The sequence below is a fragment of the Cupressus sempervirens genome, chromosome 9 (genome assembly GCF_028749045.1).
Source record: "Cupressus sempervirens isolate cs-2001-9-10 chromosome 9, ASM2874904v1, whole genome shotgun sequence".
Taxonomy (NCBI): Eukaryota; Viridiplantae; Streptophyta; class Pinopsida; order Cupressales; family Cupressaceae; genus Cupressus; species Cupressus sempervirens.
The window spans coordinates 473,461,934-473,482,110 of NC_143126.1; the positions used below are offsets into that span (position 1 = coordinate 473,461,934).

The 20,177-nt window shown below is 33.7% G+C and overlaps 1 protein-coding gene across 1 annotated transcript; it reads left to right on the forward strand.

Annotated features, from left to right (window-relative positions):
• The first annotated feature begins 183 nt into the window (after positions 1–183).
• Positions 184–17,484, forward strand: LOC149539377 (G-type lectin S-receptor-like serine/threonine-protein kinase At2g19130). Its single transcript, XM_089802560.1, has 5 exons — positions 184–229; positions 397–587; positions 15,524–15,673; positions 15,725–17,089; positions 17,137–17,484. Exons 1-5 carry the CDS (start codon positions 184–186, stop codon positions 17,482–17,484), a joined length of 2,100 nt encoding a protein of 699 aa, XP_089658686.1.
• Positions 17,485–20,177: the final 2,693 nt, after the last annotated feature.

The window sequence follows — 20,177 nt, forward strand, 5'->3', positions numbered from 1 at the left end:
TAAGAAAGAACTAGAACTGTGCTCACAAAGCCAATTTCATAAGCAGTTCCAATGAAAGGAAGCAAAAGATCCAATCAATATTTCAGATACAAAGGGATCATAGGAATTTAGCTTTCACCGAACTAGATCAAGACTCTACCGATCAAGGTTGATTATAGACTCTACCGAGCGAGGTTAGAAGTAATGGAGTTTGGTTCATTTGCCAAGTTGCAAATATTTACCAAGTTTAGTCAGTGGATGATAGTCTGTCATCCACTGTGTCATTATTACATCGAGCATTAATGGAAATGTTTCAATAAAAAGGGCACAATTTGATTTCATTATTCACCACAACTACAACATTCATGGAGTAGAGCAATTTGAAGAGCTTCTAAGTGTTTTTGAGAAAATTTGCAGCAATATCTTCGAGGAAATCTTTCATTTACCAAGCGGTGAGGGCATCTGGAAGTGGTAGTAGCAACAAAGCTAAGAAGGGTTCCAAGATGTTAGTCAAGGGTGTGGAGTGGAAGGCACCTAACTTTAACATTGTTCCAGCTATTACAGAATCTCTTGACCCACATGGAGCTCAGTCTCAGATTCCTCCCAAGGTACTCCTAATTAACAATATTTGCACTCATTTTAAATGCACTGTGCAAGAATTATGAACTCTTGAGATGGATAGTACCCTAGTAGAAATGTGTGTAGATGGTTCTTTAAAACCAGAGCACAAACACCTAGAAACTGAAGGGTTAACTCACATCCTGCACTTGCCAAGGAATTTTCAAGTTAAGTGGATAAGGTATATACTGAGCTGAGTGTACAAGGGGTGATTGTGTTTAGAATAACCCATTTTGATCACCAAAAGGATGATTCACAAGATCATGGGTCTTCCATGCTTAATAAAGTAAAAACCACAAAAACCCTAGGTTGGGAAGAACTCCAGAAGAAAACTCTAGCTGAGTGGGATGGCAGAGGCTTGAAAATCAACAATGTGACTAATGTAGAGCTTAGGTTTAGCATTCACATCATTATGCATAAAATTTATAGCTCTTGTCAGTTAAACAACATGCCATGTGAGGTTGTATATTTAGCTTATAAGGTTGCAAAGAAAAACCTTGAGTTTGACTTGTCAGATTTGCTATTGAAGCAACCGAACAAGAACATGGACAACATCAGTACTTCAAAAAATAACACCTACAAATTTGGTTCATTTCTAACATGTATGTTCTTTTATGTGCAAAAATTATTTCCATCTAAAGGTTCTATTGTATAGAGGAAGGATACCCCAATTTTGTATCAAATCAATGAGTTCATAGTAGAGATGGGTGAAATTTTTGAAAGAGTAATGGACAATTATTTTGAAGTGTTCAAGGAAAAGATGAACAACAAGTTCAGGATTCTCCCCAAGCTTGTTGATGACTCCAAAAATGATGTTTTTTTTATGGTTGACTATGATAGAGTGTACATATAGGTAGTTAGACCAAGAGTGGCATGGGTAAAACCTTTTGCATATGAGGTTAACATTGATGAAACTAGGGACATAATTGAAGCCCTAGTTAATGAGCTAGTTGACCCAAAGCTTCTAGTCTTTGGAACATATGAAGAAGCTAAGAGCAGAATAGAGCTAGGCATCAAAATCCCTCACACTCTTAGCAGAGATAAGAAGAGGGTCGCTAAGTTTAAAAATGTAGAAGGACCTCTTATGATTAACCAGGGTAAGGGACAAGATGAAGAAGGGCTTGATGATGCAGAGGAGGAGCTAGTTAGAAAGAAAGGCAAGGTGATCATCACCAAGCATCCAAAACCCTCTACTGTTGTATTCACCAGGAGATCCAAGAAGAAAGGTGTAAAGGATGACAATGAAGTTGAGTTTTACCAACCTCCACCCACATATGAAGAGAGGTTAAAATAGTTAAGGGTTGGAGCAAGTATAAACAACTTCAAAGCAGTGAAGTATGAGACAAGGAATCCTATAGAGAAAAAGGAGATTGAGGACTTGATAATGGAGAAGTTAGAACTAGGAAGTTCTCTTTGGAATAATTTTCTCAATAAGTGCTTGCAGTACTTCTTGAAAAGATTAGAGTCAGATGGGATAACACCATCCAAACTATCAAAGATATATTTGGACAAATTCTAAAATAGTTGGTCCCCAATTTGACAGAGGTAGAGGTGCAAAAGGCATTGAAGGAACATGAGAATAGGATGATCCTGAAGTTCAACACATGCCTTATACTGATGAAGAATGTGGAATTAGTTGTCAAGAATACCACTGATGTTTGGAGAGATGTTTATCATCTCAATAAGCTAGTTGAGGATCTAGTGGAGATCAAGGATGATGAAAGTGACAAAGAAGAGGATGATGAAGATGATAACACTCCTTCAATCATAGTCATAGTTGAGGATATGCAAGATATGATGAATGATAGGAAAGAATAAAAGGAGGAAGAAGCTGAGGAGGAGGACAAGTAGGAAGAAGAAGATCCTATGAGGATTTTAGTAGAGGTAATTGCATCCCTTCCTCACTTTCCACCAAAATTTTCCATATCTTCTGTGAAGATAGCTTTAGCAAGCATGATTGTGAGTACATCAATGACATCAGTAGCTCAATCATCCCTTGCTACCTCCTATCTCTAGGTAACATCAATGGAAGTGTCAAACACTTCATCTTCCAAGCTATAGATAACTTCTTCAACTACCGAGTCAACTATTTTAGTAGCTTCATCAGCTTGTATAGTAAGTTTTTCATCCAATTCTACAATTTTGTTTACGACAGTTTTGATTGCACCTACCTTCATTTCAGCCAGTTCTTGTATTGTAAATACTTCTGTAAGTATTCCACCGATTGCTCCATCAATTTTTGGAAGTGTTTCAATTTTTTATTTGGTTAGCCCTCCTCTTAGCATCTCTTCAATTAGTCCTATTCCAATTTTCACTACAAGCCCTACTATCTCAACAATTGTTTATGTTCCTACGTATAAGTTAGTAATGCCAGAAGTAGAACACAAGAAACCTCTAAAACTTTAGATTATTGGCAAGAAAATTGAAGAAGGAATTGATTTGGATAGTGAGATAGAGATTCCCAAGTTAGATTTTGACTTTTTCATAGTTGATGAAATGAGACTGGTCAGTCAAGTCTTGGAAAAGAAGGCTAGGAAAAAGCAGTTGAGAGAATAATGAGATAGGGAATATAGGATTATTGAGAATGCAAACAATATCATTATTGAGGCCATAGGTGTTGATGTGGATTCCACTCAACTAATGTGATGTTAACAGCTTTACTAAGGAAGTTAAGGAGAAATTGAATAAAATTGATGAGGATATGCAAGCCAATGCACAAAGGTTGTAGCTTGACCCCAGCTCAAGCTCAACACATCACATCAAGGTGAGGTATCTTGCAGATATGCAGGCAAAACTTCTAAGAGAAAGGCAATGATATGACCTATACTAATACATCTACAAAACATGATCTTTCCAATCATGGACACAATGCTGAAATAGATTGCACATTCTAAAACATTGGTTGAGGATAACAACTTCTCAGTGGCAGACCACTTGATACTACTATTAGTAGAAGTTCAGATAGCTCTCCACAGATGCCAAACTTTGCAAGATAATTGGGATAAGACACTTGCTCTTATTCTAAAGGTATGTTCAGATTTTCTCTCTCATTTTTGTATTACTATGTAAATAGCTTGTATAGCCCTTTGGAATTATTGTAAAAAAGGGGGAGATAGTATAGAGGAAGGGGGGGGGGGGGGAATAGAGTAAAGGAGAGATTGTATAGAGATTAGAGATATGTATACAGAATATATGGGATGACTATGTGCATATGTATATATACATCATGTCTTATGTATGAGGGAAATATATGTAGATGTATATACAACAACTTTACAAAGATAAATTTTGAAAAATCAAAATTCAGTATGTCAGTTTGTGTACATAAGTCTTGGTCTATAATTGTTTTTGTCACCAATACCAAAGGAGGAGATTATTGGCATTAAGTTATATTTTCCAGTAGTGAAACACTTATTCAATTATGTAAACATACCAAGCATTTTAGTATTAACTAAGTTTTGCAGTTTACAATGAGCATTTCAGAAGCTACTAGGTGAATATAAACAATCTGAAGTTCAACAGTTATCACCAAGAAGTGCAGTTGTTACCAAGCTTCACAATGTCTACTGAGCAATTAGTCTACGTAATGAAAAGTTAGTGTAAGCCAAGTGATGGAAGAAGTAATGTTTATTGAGTGCAACAAGGTAAACATAGTATTTAGTATCTACCGAGTGACACTATATCTACCAAGTCTCCAATGGTCACTGAGTTTGAAGCTACATTGTGTGATTAGTATGGTCCGAGCCTCTACTTCTACCAAGTGCATTACGATGTTGAGTAATACAGTGTACTCCGAGCATGAGAAGGTCACTGAGTTAGCTTACAGAACCTAAATTGTCTTCTATTGGGCTGACTTAGTGATGTTTTATTCACTTGTGTTTTCACCGAACTTGTATTTGTATAAATTGGAATGGCGTGTCTATATATATATATATATATGATTTATTATATCATACCAATATATAATCAAAATAATAAATCTATGTAAGATTGTAAGAATTGCATGGGAATATGTATTAGTAGTAGTACAAGGAATTCAGCAAGGTCAATATAGGTGCAATAAAGTTATATCTATTACATGAGGTGATCAGTGCTTCAAGGATCTAATCAACAATCAAATTTGTAAGTAAGATCCCCTATTTCATCCTAATAGGTGAATCGGTCCTAAATCCTTTAACAAGGTAGACTTAACAGTCTTTGTATGCATCTCCTAATAGAGTACATGCTTCATTGTATGTTTGTAAATCCTCTAACAAGGTGGACCTAGTAGTCCCATTTGCTCCTAACAAGGCAGATCACCAGAAATGGTCAATGTAAGCCTTAACTAGCTAACTTTATGGTGCAGTAGTGAAGTTTTTAGGGTATCATCCCCACGCCAATTGTACTTTCTACTTGGAAGGTTTCTGGGTCACCAAAATTCTATGTTCCATGTGTTATGAATGTTTATATTTCAGTTTCTTATGCATGTAGTAAAGTAGATGAATCAATGGTGAATGATTTATATTGTCAATTGCCGAACTAATGAAAAGTTTTGAAGTTACACATTCACCCCTCCCCTCTCAGTAACTTAACAAGTCTTGATTATTTCCAAAACCAACTGTGGGAAATTGGGGGAGGAATTGGGTGCAACTATAGCTTGATGAAGACTACTTATCCTCACATCTCTATAGTTAATTTTGGTATCATATTTGTAGTTTCTAAAGCTCCATGGTCATCAAGTAAGTAGAAGGATGATCTAACTCTAAATTTTTTCCAATAGACATTTGATTTCTACATAATTAAATAGTATTAAATTCAATATTTTTCTTATTTTTAAACATTCAAATCTTTTTATGCCAACTAAGTTACGAAAAAAATCAAAATTTCCATAGTAAATTTGTAGTTTAAACATCAAGATTGTGAACCATTTGAGGAATACTTATATTATTCGACCACATATATTAGATCTTTTTGTGGATGAGAAATGATCTCAAAGTTTAGGAACAAGGGAATTTGTGTCGCTATTTAATGGAAACATGTACTATAATATTCCCTCAATTCAGCCTTGTGTTGCTCACAACACTACACCAGGAAGCTTTGACTAATATTTAATGCTTAATTTGTCTTTATCTAAAAATATCTCGTTGTGATTATAATTTTAAAAAATTAAATTAAATTAAGTGACTTATATAAATATAATGTCACTTTCATTTTTAGTAGCTTAATATAATTTTTTATCTAGTTTCTAGATATTTGAAGTCAATTAGGATTATTAAATTATTTAATAATTTGATTATTAATGAGTAATTTTATAATAATATTATGATGTAGATTTTGTTTAAATAAAAATAAATCTAATATTGTTGATCAAGTTTAGAATACAATTTGATACATTAGATAAATCATATTTGTTTACATAGATTAAAAGTATATTCTATAATTGTCAACTATGTTAAAGGAAAAAGCTTTGCCTAGTGAAAATAGTGAAAATGACAAAAAATCTAAAAAGTGCAAGAAAAATGACGAATTGAAAATGTAGGCTTTCCTTGACATACATTGCCAACAAACACCAAATAATAGGATGGAGCGGGCTACATGTCAAAAACCAATTTGAGGTACTCTCAGTGGTATAGGAAAAATGACAAATCATCAAACCGTCAGAAAGGGTTTTTGGTTTTAAAACCCTAATCAGGCTTCACATAGAACAAAATGCAACCATTCAAAAACAACATAATAACAATGATGAATATGAGTGGAAGATAGTCCAAAATAGAAATAGTAGAAAGTACGACAGTAAAAAATAAATTTCAAGAAGATATACCAAGACCAAAGGACTTGATTAGCAATGGAAGAATCAAAAGGTTTTTTTTTCAAAATTACCAAATATAATAGTAGAGAAGAAATCATATCCAGTCATTGTCTAAATAAAGACTACAAAACATTCAAACCTCTCAACCCATTCAAATCTCAAAACCTAATAACATACCTCTAGGCTCTTTGAAGCCACATCGGTCTTACATCAATATAGAAAAACCCTATTGATATACCTAGGTAGAAGGCAAGAAAGACATCCTCAGTATCAAATTAGAGTCCTCCCCATCAGAAAAAGAAATCAGACTCATACAATAAAAGCAAAGTTCCAAATCCTAACCAAAGAAAAATAGCCTAAATTGGAAATAGTGAAACAATCATCATTAGCAACAAATACATTGAAGCAAAATGGCAGGAATCCTTAGATCTCAGTATCTATGCAATTTGGAACGGTCTAGCAAAATATAGAAAAAATTTGGGATGAAATTTAGGAAGAATTCACAGAGCAAAGGTAAGTAATATAAATCCTCATACAAATCAATATTGGTATTTGCAATGTTAGGATATTAAATTTAGGAATGTATTAATAGAATTATCCAATTGTTTTTACAAAGGGTATCATATAATTTTTTAGCATGGCAGCCCAATTTTAATGAAAACTATAATAAATAGAAATGGGTAATTAAACGGATGGAATATGAAAAAATTCCATCAAAATTAAACGATATTAATATAATAAGAAGAATAGGACAATTTCTAGAACTTTAATAGGATTTGCAGTTAATAAATTTAGAGCAAGTAAGATAAAATTCTTAGTAAAAGTAGATCAAAGTGAATCAAATAGGAAAAGTATCACAATAGATCTATATATAGATTAACTTTTACTAAATATACAGGGGAAATTAATAAAATCATAGGAATAGACTTCAACAAAATAAATATCAAGATTAATCTAAAGAAAATATTAAGGAATAGTGGGACAAGAGAGGAAAAGGAAGAAGAAAATAGGGACAAAATAATATCAGAGTATAAAATCCAAGACCTGAAGGGACAGAACATAGATGGAGGACAAACACATATTTTCAATATTCAATAGAAAAATACAGAAAAATGTATAGATTATAATATAGGAAAGAAAGCAATAGAAGAGATATAGATCAACATTAAGAATCTAAACATGCTCTCCCATGAGGTACTTCTCCTATAGAATAATTTGGAAGACCAATTCATTATAGTAGATATTAGGCATAAGGAACATAAAGGAAAGGTTTTCATGAGGTCAAATTCAGAAAAGGAAACATGAAAAGGAGGCAATAAAAAGTTGATTTCAATGTAAGAGGAAAAAATTATGGAACAAAGTGAAGAAACTTTGCAATAAACTGTCAGAGAGAGAGGCCCACATAGAAAGGGAAACCAAGGAAGAAGTAATTCAAGAACAAAATTAGATAAGGGATGGAGAAGAACCTTTAGAGATAAATTATTAGAGCTTTAATGTACCACCAATAGATTCAACCTAGTGGAGTAATGTCACTATTAGGAAAATAAAGAAGCTACAAATTTTGGCAAACACCAAGAAATGGAAAGGACATGTTTGATCTGGTTGAAGAAGAAATAAGAAAGGTAGAAGACAAAGATGAGAAGGAGGTATTGCAGCTGACAACATTAGAAAAAATATACATAGAAACAAAACAAAACATGGAACAAATAAGCAAGTAGGGAGAAGAACAGGAAAATCAAAGAGAAGAATAATCAATATGGGAAGACTTTGAAACCATGGTAGAAAACATCATTTGGGAGAAAAGATCAGAAAGAGGCAAGATGAAAGGTGAAGGGGGAAATTAAGATGAAGAAGAACTAATAAACAACCAACTAATTAAAGAACTCTTAATAGAAGAAGATCAGGAAACAAAAGAATCAAAAATTACATCAAGAGTAAGGAATCAACTAAATTTGGAGAGAATGAGCATATCCATTAATCAAGAAGGGCTGAAGACACCTAATTGTGGAAAAAGAAAACATAAATGAGGATTAAAATCATTAAAAGAGCTTAGGGAGGCAGTATGAAGAAAAGGAACGAACCATGATTATAGAAATTCTACAAGGCAAGAAGTGGAGAACCTTCCACAGGATCAATCAGAATCACCACATGGAATGCTAGGGGCCTAAATGCCCCTAGCAAGAAATGATTATTAAAGTGTAATCTAACACTTTTTGACACAAAGATCCTATTGATTCAAGAAACAAAATTAAACAAAGAAGAAGGCTTAAATTTAGGACAGAAACTAGGCACTTGGAAATAATAATTTAAACCATCACAAGGAGTCTTACGAGGATTGGGAATAATTTGGAATAACCAAAAGGTCAATCTAGAAAGTATAACCTCTAATTCTAATTGGATAGGAAGTAGGGTTTCTTGCACAAAAAATAATCTCCAGATGATAGTAATAAATGTATATGGGCCCACACAAATAGTAGATAGATTAATAGTATGGAATGAGATCAGTATATTTCTTAATACACTACAAAATGAGAGCATTATTATTGGAGGAGATTTCAATGCAATATTAAAAAGAGATGAAAAATAAGGTGGGATCCAGACAATAATTAGATCTACAAAAAACTTAAGAGAATGGAGAGAAAGAAACTCCTTCATAGACATTCCAAAAAAAATGGAGTGTACATATGGAATAATAGAAGAAAATATTATAGCTACATTGTAGAAAGATTAGACAATTTTTTCTTTAAAGGAGAGCTACCCAATCTAGAAAGTGAAATCACTAAATAAATTCTACCAATGGCAAGATCAGATTATTTTTCGATTAAAATTGAAACCTAGGAACAGTCCAATCCTAGAAGAAATCCATTTAAATGTGAAATAACGTAGTTTATGGACAAAAAAATTATGAAAAATATAAATAATTGGTGGCAAGAAGAGCAATTTTAATAATGTTGGAAGCAAATATGGAAGCAATTTTAATAATATACTGAAAAATTAAAACCAAAGAAAAGGTATATTGGAAGCAAAAGTCTAGGGAGAAATGGTTGGCAGAAGGAGATTGCAACATGAAATTCTTTCACAACAGTACCCCTACATCACAGAGCTTGTAATAATATAGAAAAAATAAAAAATACACAAGGTGAATAGATAGATAATCCAAATACAATAGCATAAATTTTTGTAGAGTATTTTAAAGATACACTGAATAATTACGAGAATTCTAATACAATAGAACAAGAACAAATATTGAAATCTATACCCAATGTAATTTCAATTGACGATAATAAATCTCTCAATAAACCATTTACATTGCAAGAAATCAAAATGACTCTCTTTGGTATTAACTTAGAGAGATCACCAGGGCCTAATGAATTCCAAGTGTTCTTCTTCCAAAAATGATGGGAAATATAAGGTGAAGATTTATGGAAAGCAGTGGAAGTATCTAGGAATGGAGGAACTCTCTTAGCGAAAATCAACCATACCTTCCTTACTCTTATCCCAAATAAAAATAGGACAGAAGAACCAAGAGATTCAGACCCATTACACTATGTAATACCATCTATAAAGTTCTCTCAAAAGCTTTAGCCAACTATCTCAAAAAACTTCTCCCTAAGTCAATTTCAGAAGAACAAATAGGATTTGTACCTGAGAGATCTATTCTAGATGGCATTTCTATCATCCAAGAAATAATTCATTTATCATCCAAAAACAAAGAAGCATGTATGCTATTAAAACTAGACATACAAAAAGCTTATGATAGAGTAGACTAGAGATTACTATGTAAAATACTCAAAGTTTTTGGATTCTCTAAACAATGGATAAATGTCATTTATCAATGCATCTCTACTTGAAGAATATCTCTCTTTATTAGTGGAACTCCAAAATGTTTTTTTAGTATATTTAGGGGGCTCTGACAAGATGACCGTATCTCCCCCTTTCTTTTCATCACCATGGAAGAATATTTTGGAAGAGCAATAAAAATAGTGCAACTTCAATATAAAATTAAAGGGACAATGGCCAACAACAATGTGGATAACACCACACATCAACAATTCATTGATAATACTATACTAGCTGAAGAAAGGACTAAGCAAGAGATTGACTATTTCAAAACAATTTTAAACAATTACACAAAAGCCTTAGGTCAAAAAATCAATGCAGAAAAATCTGATTTTTTTTCTTAAACACAACACTAGGTAGAGAAAAATATATATGCAATACACTAGGATTTTAAAAGGGCACACCATTTGAATATCAGGGAATACATCTAGAAAAAGAAAACAAAAATAATTAAGGATGGGAATGAATATTGGGAAAAATAGACAATCAGACAAAAGTCTAGAAAGGAAAATAGCTAACTAAAGTTGGAAGAGATACAAAAATCAAAGTTGTTCTATCTGTCATACCTACTTATCAAATTTCATGTTCACAACTACCTAAGAATATAAATCAGAAAATTGAAAAGAAATTAAGAGACTTCTTTTGGAATGGATTAGAAGAGAAGAAGCCAACATTAATAAGATGGGAAAAAATATGCAGGCCTAAAGAAGTAGGGGGTCTAGGAATAAAAAATCTAGAAAGGCAAAATGAAGCTCTATGAGAAAAGCAAGTATGGAGATTGTGTGAAGAAAGAGATAGTAAATGGGTAAAAATTTTATATAACAAATATCTTAACACGTCAGATAGTTCATCACTATTCAGAACAAGAAACCCTCCCAAAGGTTCAGAAATGTGGAATTTCTTTATGAAGTGTCATTACCTTATAACCAAATATACTTCATGGGATATCAGTAAAGGTGATAAAGCTCTTTTCATGGAAGAGTCTTAGAATGGGTATCCCCTCCTTGACCACTCTGACGTAACTTATAATGCAAAGATTCACTTACAAACTATTTGGGGTACAAAGGTAGAAGATTACATTCAATTTGTCCAATCCAATGAAGAAACAACTTGGGAATGGAAATCCTTAGACAATTGTGGTCTCAATTAGGTAGACCAAGAGACTTTAGAAAAAATCCTTATAGATCTTCCCATTACTAGGGAGGATAGACTTATTTGGGTAGCTTCTAAAGATGGAAACTATGAAGTAAAAGAAGGATATAACCAAATCATAAATTTGCAAAGATGGGAAGCAATAAACATCTTGATGAATCTCTGTTGGGATCCAACAGGGCTGCCTAAAGAGGGTTATCTTTCTATGGGCAGCCATCCAAGAAAGAATTCTAACTATAGATAGAATTAGGAAAATGGGATTCGAAGGACCATCGAGATGTACTCTTTGTAAAGAAGAATTAGAAACTGTAGAGCATCTTCTTTACCAGTGCGAATTTGTGGAGGAATGTTTAATTTGGCTCAAATCAAAACTAAACTTGATAGACCACTTACTAGAAATATGGAAAAACCATTTGATAGGGTGTCCAAAAAAAGTAGACAATAAAGCATATGGAAAGCTTTGGTGCATTATGCCAACAATCCTAGTTTGGGAGATATGGAAAGAAAGAAATAGAGGAATCTTTTAGAATGAAGAACTTAACACACTATCTCTCTACAAAAAAATTGAGGCTAACATTGTGGAAGTCATAAATTGTGATCTAAGGAGAAATTTGAAAGAAGAAGCTCCTTTTCAAAGTGGGATGCTAAAATTTAAAAAAACAGGAAACATCTAAACAATTCAATACTCATATATAAGAAAAATAATAGTACATCCAGAAAAAATAAAATGGGAACCACCACCGAAAGGCTAGAAGAAACTAAATTTTGACAGAGCATCTAGAGGCAACCCTAGAAAAGTGGGAATATGGTGTATTATTAGGGAAGAATTTGGAAACTAGCTCGTTAAAAGAGCAAAGCCACTGGGATTAGTCTCGAATAATATAACAGAACTAGAAGCAGTAGAAGAAGGATTAAAGATTTGTATTAAGAAAAAAATTAAAAAAATCATAATCAAAGGAGACTAACAAATAGTCTTCAATGCACTTAGGAAAGGAAGAACTCCAAATTGGGTATTAAATTTTAGATTAGAAATAACCATAAGACTACTAGAAGAATTTGAAGAAATTAGATTCTCACATATATTTAGAGAAGACAATAGTGAAGCAGATAGTTTAGCAAACAAAGGTATAGATGGAGAAAAAATATCAACATTTAATCATAGCTAGTAAAGGATTATTATCATAAGATATCAACTCACATCATACTCTCCCTCGGTACTTGGATATATGATTCTCTCTATTGGTGCAAATCTTGGCTCACATATCTCCATATATTTGAATCCTCTCCTCAAAGATAACATGACTATAGGCATCATAGTAAAATTACGAGCTCGAGTGGAGGAATAATCACTTAGTTGGATAGAGTTGGGGCCATCACTCGACTCTCTAGACGCTTCCTATCAATTATGTTATAAATGTGGGTCAAAGGCATTAATCTTCATACTCTCCTCATCTCGTATGAATTAGGTTCTATGTTCCCCCCAATCTATGGACACCAATATTTTCCTATATCATACTTCTAAAAATAGAACCATGGCCTTTCTCGGTTCAGTTAAATCTGAAAGATGAAATCAATTACTTAGGCCCATAGATGACATCAGTAGGGTAGCGGTCAATAGGGTTTGGGGGAAGGTGTTTTAAAGTACAATTTTTTATGGCGCACCAACAATGATATTCTAGGGACATGGATAGGATGTCTAGCTAGGACTAGACTTGAGAAATGGGACATTATTAGACTTGGCTACAATATATTTGACCCGAGTTGGTTAGTAGGTTTAGAGGAAGTGTTTTTTAGCATTGATGATAAACTCAAAATGACATTGCCTAGAGCCTACATGGCTCACCAATTAGGTAGTTTTGAACTCGCCATTGCTCCCAAGCATTAGAGATAACATCCTTTTCTTCCAAGAATGGAAGTAAGCATGCAATTCCTACTATGTTGGAGAGGCATTAAAGAAGACCCAACAAGGGAGTAGCTAGCAACTTACTTGCTAGCCTTTGATGCATACATTCACCCAAATGGGAACTTCTCTAACCTAGAAATTGTTGAGTTCTACCTCCCCAACTTTGATAAATCAAGCAAAACTAGGAATACCTATGAGTTTCCACTAGCTCCAGGGAAGAAAACCTCAAGGATGCCACATAAATAATTATGGTCTTTGGGAAGCAGACTCATGAAGTTTAATTGGGATAATGAGTGTACTTTATGGTTTTCTTTGTTTAGGCTATGTAGTGCTCGTTTCTTTTTAGATATAGCTTAGAGTAATATCAAGTTTTAACTTGCTACATTTTCCATAGGCAGCAAGTAGAATATGTATAATTTAGGGCCTTCCTTGTACTCAACGGATTACTAATCACTTACTTATGTAAATTTTTTTAATATTAATATTAAATATTATCTTATGAGTATTCAGTTCCAATTTCAAGGAATTGAGATCGGCCCTCTGAATGGTTTTGTCTTTTGTGCATGTATATGATCATCAAATCTAGTAAGATGATCAGATCAAATCTTGCTAATTCTTTATTCAACCACTTAAAGATTTACTTAGTATACTCGCACTTGAAACTCATTCATTCATACTTAAAAACTAAAAATGAAAAATGCATTATGTTCTGGCATTCCCTCCTATTACCACGTTACTAATATTATACTCTTAAATTATAAAAGGTTGTTGAGGCTTATGAGGAGTTCCCAATTAATACCATCCTAAAATAAGCTATTAAAAATTAAATTATTAATCAAGCTAAATCTCGAAATCAGTATAGAACTGAATATAATTAAAGCAAAACAAATCGTAAACTAGATAATTGTTAAATTAGCCTATTAAATCTATTCTGTACATTTTAATAACCCTGCGATATCAGGCAGTTTTCACTTATTAAACTTAGATTTTGATAGACTTTATCTCCTAACAAGTATGTCCTAAACAAGTCTTGTTTTTATTCTATTAATAATATTAAGTCTAACCCTTTTGGGTATTACATTTTGGTGTTGGTTTTCCCTATCAATAGGTTTCCTATTATTCCCCAATAAATTTATATTATTTGATGACCATGGTTCATTTCATATTAAGGATATTTGATGTTCTGCTTACCAAAGTATTTCAATGAAGTTTTGATTTCTTCTCTCACTGGGCTATGCCCCTTTTATTATATGTATAATAAAGGACTTTGGTCTCGAGCGAGACTAGAGGCTTTCTTTCTCCGTTCTTTCCTATCAGTGCCCGTCAGAAAGGAGAATTTTGTAACCACTTTTGCTTATTTAATATAATATAAGGCTTTGGCCATTTACCGATTAGAAAGAAGAAAAGTTTATAATTAATAACATATAATTTTTAACATATTTATTATGGTAATATTTAATGTAGGTTAGGAGTAATTCACAAAAGAAATCCCTATTTTAATGGTCATTATAAATAATTGTATATAGTGCAAAGGTTTGGTAAAAAAAATTATGTCCATTTATTTTTTAGCGGTAGAAAAAGTAGAATTTGTGGAGAAAGGGTTCTACTATGGTTTAAGAATTTTCTTGTTTACTATTTTAGGTACTTTAACAAAATCAAGCACGTTTAATACTTTTTGTTTTGAAATATTTTGCAACATTTTCTAACAATTTTTTTTCATTTCTTTATTAGCCTCAATCTTACCCAATTTATACAACCAAGAGACTAGTCATCTTTAAGTATTTGAAAAAAAGAATCTATAACATTATTTAAAAAATGATTAATATTATAGACTTAAAAAATATTTATATATATTTCAAAAGATATATGATATGATTGCACCTCTTATTTATATTTTAAATGATATATGATCGTAACACTTTGAATTTAAAACAGTAAAAACTGTGTAGAATGTTCCCCGGTATATATCCACGGGAATAAAATAAGAAGTTGAAAATGACGTTAACATAGTCACCGGGTCTTCTCAATTATTTTTGGAATAAAATAAGAAGCAGTTGAAAATAAAGTCACGATTGACGTAACATACTCACGACGTCTTCTCAAATTTCTTCGCAAATAAGTTTGACTCCAGTGGCATTCCGTCTGATTTCACTGAATTGTTTCACAGTCGACAGGCACTTTATGAAATCAGATTTATTCCTCTCTTTGGAATTGACGTTCAATGATGTGCTTCTCCGTGGCAGCAGTCTCTTCATTACTTAAAAATACTAGACTCCGGTAATTTTTTGATGCTGAGCGGTGATGACAACAAATCTGAAACTGTGTGGCAGAGTTTCGACATACCGACAGATATCTGGTTGCCAGCAATGAGATTTGGTGAACAACTAAAACTGGTGTCTTGGAAAAGCTAGTTGGATCCTGCTCCTGGGCTCTTCTCCTTCCAGTTGGATCCATCTAGCGCCAAACAAATTGTGCTAATGTGGAATAACTCTGTCAAGTATTGGTCGAGCGGAGTTTGGGATGGTAGAATTTTCAGTCGTATTCCAGAGACGACAGACAAAAGGTTTTTCAATGTCAGCGTTGAAATCACCAGCTCTAGTTTGTATGTCAGTTTAACACCAACGCATAATATGCGTGCGCCCATGCATTTCATCTTGACCAAGTCCGGAGATATGCGACTTGCTCAGTTCGATGGGAATAAATGGAGCATGTTCTGGTCTCTGCCCAGAGATGAATGCGCTTTCGGCGTCTGTAACTCCATTAATTCTGAATTCTGCAGCTGTGTAAACGAAGCCTGGGATTCACTGGACTGGTCGTGCAGTGGCTGTGTTCGCCAGAGTTCCTTGAATTGCACAGCCGACAGATTTATCGAGTCCAACGCAACATCGTTTAATGATTATGGTTCTTACATCCCAGCGCCCACAACGACAGATTGCGAGAAAGCCTGCCTCAGCAACTGCTCGTGCACTGGTTATGCTTTCAATCCACCTTCAGGTCCCTGCCAAATCTGGTCCACACCTCTGTTTGGTTTGCGTGGTTCTCCATCAACTAGTAGCAATTCAAATGTCTTCATTCGAGTAGCCGCTGCCTCTGCCCATGCAACGTTTGATCCACCATCGTCATCCGAACGCAAAACCGTCGTGCCTGTTGTGATTGCTATTGTCACTGCGCTCGCCATCGCTTTAGCTGTCTTTTCGTTTTCTATGTGGAGGAGGCGACAAGATCGACTACGATCTACTGAACGTTGTGAAGATTCATCCGACTCTTTTCTTATAATGTTCAGTTACAAGGAGTTGAAGATTGCGACTAGGAACTTCAGGTCTAAGCTGGGGAACGGAGGATTCGGCTCAGTATCTCTACCAGACGGTACACTTGTGGCTGTGAAGAAATTGGAGTCCAATTCAAGCCGAGATGAGAAGCAATTTCGAGCGGAAATCAGTTCACTTGGAAATATACAACATGGGAATTTAGTAAGGCTTCGAGGATTTTGTGCACAAGGATCCAAAGTACGGTTACTGCTGTATGATTACATGCCCAATGGATCGCTGAATTCCATACTCTTCACCAGTGGCTCCAAAAGTAAAATCAAGGTGCTCGACTGGAAGGCTCGGTTCAAGATCGCCTTAGGCACTGCTCGAGCTTTGTTATATCTCCACAAGGAATGCAGAGATCGCATCATTCACGGCGATGCAAAGCCTCAGAACATTCTGCTTGATGCTGATTTTTGCCCCACCTTGGCCGATTTCGGTTTGGCAAAGCTTGTGAACAGGGATTTAAGTCGTATTCTGACCACAACGAGGGGACGAGAGGTTATTTAGCTCCGGAATGGATTTCTGGTGTTCCCATTACTCCAAAGGTCGATGTATACAGCTTTGGCATGACGCTCTTGGAAATCAGTTCCGGGAGAAGAACTTTGGATTTAGACGTGCAAGATTCAAGTATGTATTACTTTCCGCCATGGGCTGCGACCCAAATTAGTCAGGGGAACACGATTAATGTTGTGGAAAAGGGTGTTGCTGAGGAGGAAGATATTGAAGAGGTGAGAAAAGCAAGTGTTGTAGCATTGCTCTGCATTGAAAGAAATGTAGTATTGAGAGCATGTAGTACACTACTGAGAGTGTACTACCATGGGACAGTTGGTGCTGATCCTGGAAGGGAAGATGGAGCCATCTCGTTTGAAATTCACGACCCCTGTGCTTGTTGACAATCGAACAAATCAGAGCAACACTACTGAGAGTGAGTGTGTTGGTGATGTGGTTAATCTAGGGTAATGTAAAGCTTATATGTAAGCTATAGTTACTAGCTAGTTATTCAGATTGAGAGTAATAGTGTTGGTGATGCGATTAATCTAGAATAATGTAAAGCTTATCTGCAACCTATAGTTGGTGACGTGGTTAATCAAGAATAATGTAAGACTTATATGTAAGCTATACTTATTAGGTATTCCTAGCATTTAGCATTGAGAGGAAAAGTAAGAAATCTAAGGGAAACGTTTGATAGATGTTACATTTTTCAACTGAAAAAAATTATCAGTCTATAAACATGTATCATCATGTAAACATTAATCTAGAACAATGTAAAGCTTATATGTAAGCTATAGTCACTAGTACTTGTAACGAAAAGTGCAAGATTTAGGCTGATATTAATTATAAGTTTATATTTTTATTCTCGTAAATAAATATAATTTTTTTAAACATATATTTTTTTAAACAACAACCTTATACTGAAAGAATTCAAATTATATTCTATGCATTCATTATTGTGGTAGTAGAGGTAAGCATGCAAACATGAGTAATTCAAATGCAAGAAAGGGTCATTAAAAAATGTCACGCTACTACGTGGATGTTGTGAAGTTTAGACATTGAAGAATGTTAGGTAATTGCTTGGTTCTTGTGAAGTTTGGACATTGAAATTATATATAGGGTTCAAAAGGGATTGAAACAAAGATTTTTTTAGTAGTCATCTCATTTATTTTTCTCAAATACTATTTTTTATTTATTACATTCGAGGAATAGATTTAAGATATCACAACACCTCTATTACCCAAATAGATTCAAAATGTAAACATTATCAATTATAGGGAAGTTGGCTTCAAAGTGAGTGCATCAATTGCTACAATGCCTACATTAGTGTCAGGTTCTTGTGAAACAAACTGATGACATGGAAAAGTCAATATTTCAAACCCTACAAACAATTTTTGTAAATACTTTGAGTTCTCGAAACAATTGAAGGATTGAACTTGATATTCTAGTAATTTAACCATAAGTGATTGAAATAGGGTTTCTTGGGCACCAATTTAGTTCACTTGCCGAAGGGCCCTTGTTTGTTTGACTTGGTTAAGTTTCCATATTGGCAAATTCATAGGGAATTTTACAGATCTCATTGTAAATTTGTATAGCTAAGCCAATGTTGTGCATCCCTAAAATTCAAAGGAATTTTTTTTGTCAGAATGATGGATTCACCAACCAATATTATCTATACATTTCATTGTTTTCCAAACCATATTAAATGGTCCTCCAAGAAAAATGTGTTTCTATTACATGTTAAATAGATATAATAAAGATAGCAATCATTTGTTGAACTTTGCATTGGTCATAAGGTACAACCTCTGCACTAATGTTAATATGAGTAATTAAATTTGGTTCATGGGATTGTATCATGCTATACACTAATCTCCCTCATTTTCTCCCTCTGCTACCACCCCCATGGTTGCATCCATTGAATGAGTTTCCTCTACAGTCTAGATGGTCTTAAGAAATTCATCCATATTCATAAGAATGGAAATAAGTCAGAGAAATTTATTGATATGAGAATGCATGATTAACTCACAAATCTAGTTCTTGTACCATCCACAAGAAATAAACAATGAAGATAGAAAATGAAAATGAAAGGGTGAGTGCACCAAGACGGTGTAGAAAAAGGGGGTGTTAGTGGACACCTTTTTTTTTAAATCAGGTAAACCTAAACTTAGATGAGACGTTTGATGGTAATCCACTAAAAATGATAGGATGTGTAAAACATATAAATGGTAGTACTCTTAATCTTCTTTCTAAACTACTAGATTTTTTACACAATGGATAAGATTAGGTGGGTCAAACCCCATGGACATGCAAAATAGTTCCTGATTTTTTTAGAAAATATAACATAGTTGTTTTTGTGTGCAACACAAAAGACATAGTTATATTTATTATTTATCATATCCCTTTGGTAGGATGGTAGTTAAGAGTCATATCTAGAAATTGTGTACTTTCTTTGTAATTTGGTGATGAATTTTTTTTTTCTTATCAATTATTGAACATACTGCATCATGAAATTTTGGTACTTTCTCATGTGCTGAGCATAACTTGCATCAAAATAATTTAAAATGATTTTTTTAATATAAAAAAATGTATATAATCAAGTGTAGAACAATAATATGTAATTTATTTTGAATTTGGTTAAGTATATCAAAAGTTATTTAAAAAATGGTAGACATATGTCTGTGAGGAATGTGAAGGCATTGGTAGAAGTAATTAAAGTTTATATATGTTAATGTTGTTCAAAAATAGAAGAAAATAAATAATAAGAAAGCTAGGAAGATGTGTAAGATTATGGTGGTGATTTTAGAGATACCCACTTAACCATTCACATACCTGATGAAGACAAAGATAACAATTCATTTTACATAATGAAAAAGCATCTAAAGGATGAAAAAAGTCTCCCAAGCCTTTGGATTGTTTCTCAAGGCTATTACCAAGGCATAACCCAATTGGAAATTTTGCATTCAAATAACTCGATCGGGTTCCTAAAAATAAAGAATGCATTTAGAACCCAATCAAGCTTTTTATAACCTAATCGAGTTTTGTAGAACCCGATTAGGTTTTGTAAAACCCAATTAGGTTATGTATTACTACTATG